Genomic DNA, 4,120 nt, shown 5'->3' with positions numbered 1-4,120 from the left:
GTAGTTGCACTAAATCCGGCGAAGTCGACTGGAATAGGGTACCCCAATACTGGCGGTGGCCGCTGGCGATTTCCCACGGATCTTCAGTCACTGTACCATCCTCCTGCTGGAGGCCAGTGATCGGCGAACGTACGCAGTCCTGCTGGGGCGGTCGGAAAAAGTAGCTTGTGGTCCTTTCACTTAAGTGTAAGTCCGCACCAAATTTCTTGTAGGAGTTCCGAGTCCTGATGTCTTCTCGATGGGCTTGTAAATCGAGGCGCGCTTGTTCTAACTTCTCCTTGTTAGTGGCTGTCTCGAACAGGTTGTATAGGTCCTGAGCCGAATTAAGAGTTTCCACTTTCTCGGCCATTTTCCGGCTGTCCCGCCTCCGAAGATCTTGCCAACGCTTGCGGAGGTAGATGCAGTCAGCGCGCTTGTGTTCGTCCAGTAGGCAACCAGGGTTGGCCCCTGGGAATATCTTGATGCTGTCCTCAAGAGCTTCAAGTGATTTAGATAGGTAAGTTTGCACTTCCGTATCCTTCAGTAACCACGGTGGACACCGCCAAGGTGGTCTACTGAGTCGTGGTGGGCATTTGGCTTGGAGCCGGAATTCCACCGGTACGTGGTCTTCTTTCAACCAGGTACGGTCTTTGACATGCGTTACTGTGTCCAAGTGGTATTGTAACAGTTCCGCAGACAAAAAGCAGTAGTCGATTCGGTTCTTTCTCGTTGGGCTTGTGAAGTCGCGTTCCTCTGGGTTGATGAAGCGCCAGGCGTCTACTAAGCCGAACGAGTCGAGCCAGTCATTCAGTTCTTCGCGGCCGCGTCCCGCTTTGTGGTCAAGCGAGAGTTGGTCGAGCACATCATCTAAGGTGACATTAAAGTCTCCCAGGACAATGTGCATCGCAGTGTCTTCCTCGTCTTCTGTTTCGCCGTTTCGTTCGTCTTCAAAAAAACAGGTTGGCAGTGCGCGGAAAAATTCGCCACGGTAGTTGTCCTGCTGTGGTGCATACACAACGTGTATATACACCTGCCGAGCACCTAGCGTGGTCTTGAGCAGTAGATAACGGTTTCCTAGCGGTTCCTTGTAAACGCTGGAAGTGCAGTCTTCGACTTCGCCAAAGGGGGAAGCAGAAGAGAGCATTAGACCCACACCATGATGTCCCGTGAAGTCCGGGGTCGTGGTATGAGACCAGTAACAGCGTGCACCAGAGTCCGCTACATGAGCAAAATTGGCTTGCGAGTTCAAGGAATCTTCTTTCGAGAACTTCGTCTCCTGGAACGCCACCAGTTGGTGCGTAGAGAGAAGCCGCTCATAGAACGAGGGATCAGCAGAGTTGAGTCCGTTCATGTTGAGCGAGATTCCATTAAAGGCCCAGGCTTCCTTAGAGTTTAGAAGGGTGAACCCATCTGGAAGGACTAGCCGTAGCCGTAGCCGCCGGGAGATCCGAGTAAGCAAGATTGCGGAGAGCCGAAACCACCAGTTCTGGCGTACGCTCATCTTGTCCGTATTCCGCAATGTCGTCACAGCGCGCGAGACGGAGTAGGTTTACGTCGCTCCAAAGCAGGAAAGGAGAGTGTCGAAGCCGTTTCGCCGGGTAGGTATCTGTTGGTAACACAAACACCTTTACGGGGTCTATGTAGATTCGAGGCGCGAAGATCATCAGGAACAAGTCACAGATTGCAACGTTCCGAGCCATTTTCCGTTGAAAGGCATTCGGAAAAAGGCGAGAGAAGGCTGCGTCGGTCTGTGAAAGGTCGACACCATAGTGCTTAGTGAGACGATCCATATAGTCCGACCATTCACTCGCCGGGATGGGGTCAGCACACACTGCGCGATACATTGCGTGTTGCTTGAATAGACGGTGTTGCTGGTTCTCAGGTAGGCGGAAGATCCAGCGGAAGTACGCTGGCTGGACGTGGATAGCCGCCAGCGTGTCTTCGTGGCAAGTGTAATTCAACACTTCACCTTTCAGGAACTCGTCAATGGCGCGTTGAAGTTCCGCTGCCGTTACTTGTTCCACTGAGTTAGGAAGCTTGCGCATGTCCTTGGTGGCTCGAGCCTGTTCCGCATACGGAAGCAGGTCCGAGTCGGCTGTATAGCCAGAACACGGTGAATCTTCGTCGTCACCGTCTACTTCATGCGGAAAGATGTCCATATCAGGAGGGAGCGTGTCGTCAAAACCTTCGTCTGTTAGGACAGCATAGTAGTTGGGACAAACTGGAAACTTGTAACGCAGGGAGTGGGGGTCATTGTCGTCTTGGGTCAGTTCGCATGGTACTTGACCCTCGGGCGCAAGGTATTTCTCTCCCGGATGATTCAGGATACCATACTGGGAGTGTTGGACACGCATCCAGTCCGGATCGTTGAGGTCGACAGATCCCAGGATAAACTGTGGTTCCCGCGCCTTGGGTGCCCGTGATTTAGGAACAGCCGGGGGAGCCACGAGAGGGGTGGCATCCAATTCCGACGGCGAAGAATCCAGCGGTTCTTCCAGAGGCGGCGCGCCAGTGGTCGACGGCGAAGAATCGGGCGATTGAGTTTCAGCTGGAGAGCCTGGGCGGGGATCCAGCCGATTGGACGTAGAAGGGGCAGTTGCAGCAGCTCCCGATCTGGCGACCTCCGCACTGCTCATGCTCGCATCAGAGGCGTCTGAAGTCTTGCGCTCCTGTGGGCGTAACGAAGGGGGTTTGACCCTGTTGTAGCGTGCGGTACGGTGCTGCACGAAACAGGGTTTCTCCTCGGGGTCGGCCGGGTTGAAGTGGATCTCTCGGATAGCCTCCTTGTCCGACAGCTTGAGTCCCGCCGGACAGGCTGTGGACTTGAAGTACACCGTGCGATCACGAGATTTGATCTGCCCGTGGATTTGCGTGGGTGCAATCAGAACAGGGCGGCAGCCGAGTTTGACGAAATAGTCGTAGATAGTCCTGTCGGATGTGTCTTTAGGCAGCCGGCGCAAATCCACATAGTAGAGCTTGTCATACTTGGAGTACTTGCGGATCATAACCAAGGAGCCACATACGCTCAGCTGTTGGTTGCCTAGGGCTTGCTGCGCTTCCTCGTTGACACAGACGAAGGAGATTCCGTGACCGGCGTAGCACTGGAAATCCCGGAGGTGTTCCAAATGCGTGCGCCAGATTTCCGGTTGACTCGGATCGGCCAGCGAGGACATGATCTCGGACTGACCGTATTCTCGGGTTAGACGGGACGCAGGGATCCACATCTGGACACAGCTTTTCACAGAGACAGGCGGGGGAACTGTCGCAAGCGCTGAGGCACGGTGGTTGACGTCAGGCGAGTCTGCGTGGTCGAAAGTTTCAAGGCTCTCTTCGAACTGGCTGTCCGAGGGCCTGGAACGAGGCTGCGGGCTCGTACGTCGGGAAGGCGTAGTGCCAGCTGCTTCACGGGGTGAGGGAGCTGGCGGACGGTTAGGGCGCGGTGGTGGGCGCTGACGTGCATGTTGCTGAGCTGTCATGGCGGCCAATGCTAAGGCAGGTAACGGGTTGCGTATGCTGCGTCTCTAGTGTCGTGAAGACACCCAAGCAGACACTAGTCGTAAGGTACCTCAATACCCGGACAAAGTGTAGGTGCAACCTACAAAGTATGCTCTTCCCCACTCCACGTGGGTCGAAGCTTTTCGTTAATTCACTCCAGTCCGGCCTAGCGTCCTGGGGGGTGAATCGCACTACGATGTAGTTGAGGCAAACCCAATCAATACCTTTCGGTAGAGACTTAGCGCGCGTGCTCTAGTCGGTCAGCAGGGATGAGCCCACAGGAAACTGTGGGCGCCTAACTGTCTGGGTGACTTGAGCGTCGGTAGCAAGGCGTGGGCAGCTGCAGCAGTATCACGAGTCGAACTACAGCAGCGGGTGCAGGTACTTGTCGATAGAGCTCCGCGAAGAGCACTGACGAACTGTAGCGGCGAGGAGTTTGGCAGCGGCGGCAGCACTCCGTGAAGAGGACTGGGCGGCGGCGGGAGCGAGGTCTTCGTGTGCGAAGACAGGCGTGGTCGGGCGATGTGCGCTCGACGAGGAAAAATCCGGAATGGGGAGTTTGGCTGGGGCGGCACATCTGTTAAATGATAACACAGGTGTCCTAAGGTGAGCTCAATGAGAACAGAAATCTCATGTAGAACAAAAG

At 55.1% G+C, this 4,120-nt stretch overlaps 2 protein-coding genes across 2 annotated transcripts; both read right to left on the bottom strand.

The window, feature by feature from the left end:
- Positions 1–1,364: 1,364 nt before the first annotated feature.
- Positions 1,365–3,455, bottom strand: PPTG_17646 (hypothetical protein; the record flags this gene model as incomplete). Its single annotated transcript, XM_008915588.1, has 1 exon — positions 1,365–3,455. The coding sequence occupies one exon, from the start codon at positions 3,453–3,455 to the stop codon at positions 1,365–1,367; it is 2,091 nt and encodes a 696-aa protein (XP_008913836.1).
- Positions 3,456–3,769: 314 nt separating this feature from the next.
- Positions 3,770–4,051, bottom strand: PPTG_24176 (hypothetical protein; the record flags this gene model as incomplete). The annotated part of the gene is made up of 1 exon (XM_008915587.1): positions 3,770–4,051. The coding sequence occupies one exon, from the start codon at positions 4,049–4,051 to the stop codon at positions 3,770–3,772; it is 282 nt and encodes a 93-aa protein (XP_008913835.1).
- Between the last annotated feature and the right edge of the window lie 69 nt (positions 4,052–4,120).

This window comes from Phytophthora parasitica (assembly GCF_000247585.1).
Source record: "Phytophthora parasitica INRA-310 unplaced genomic scaffold supercont2.73, whole genome shotgun sequence".
Classification (NCBI taxonomy): domain Eukaryota; phylum Oomycota; class Peronosporomycetes; order Peronosporales; family Peronosporaceae; genus Phytophthora; species Phytophthora nicotianae.
This window is presented reverse-complemented; position numbering and strand designations above follow the sequence as displayed.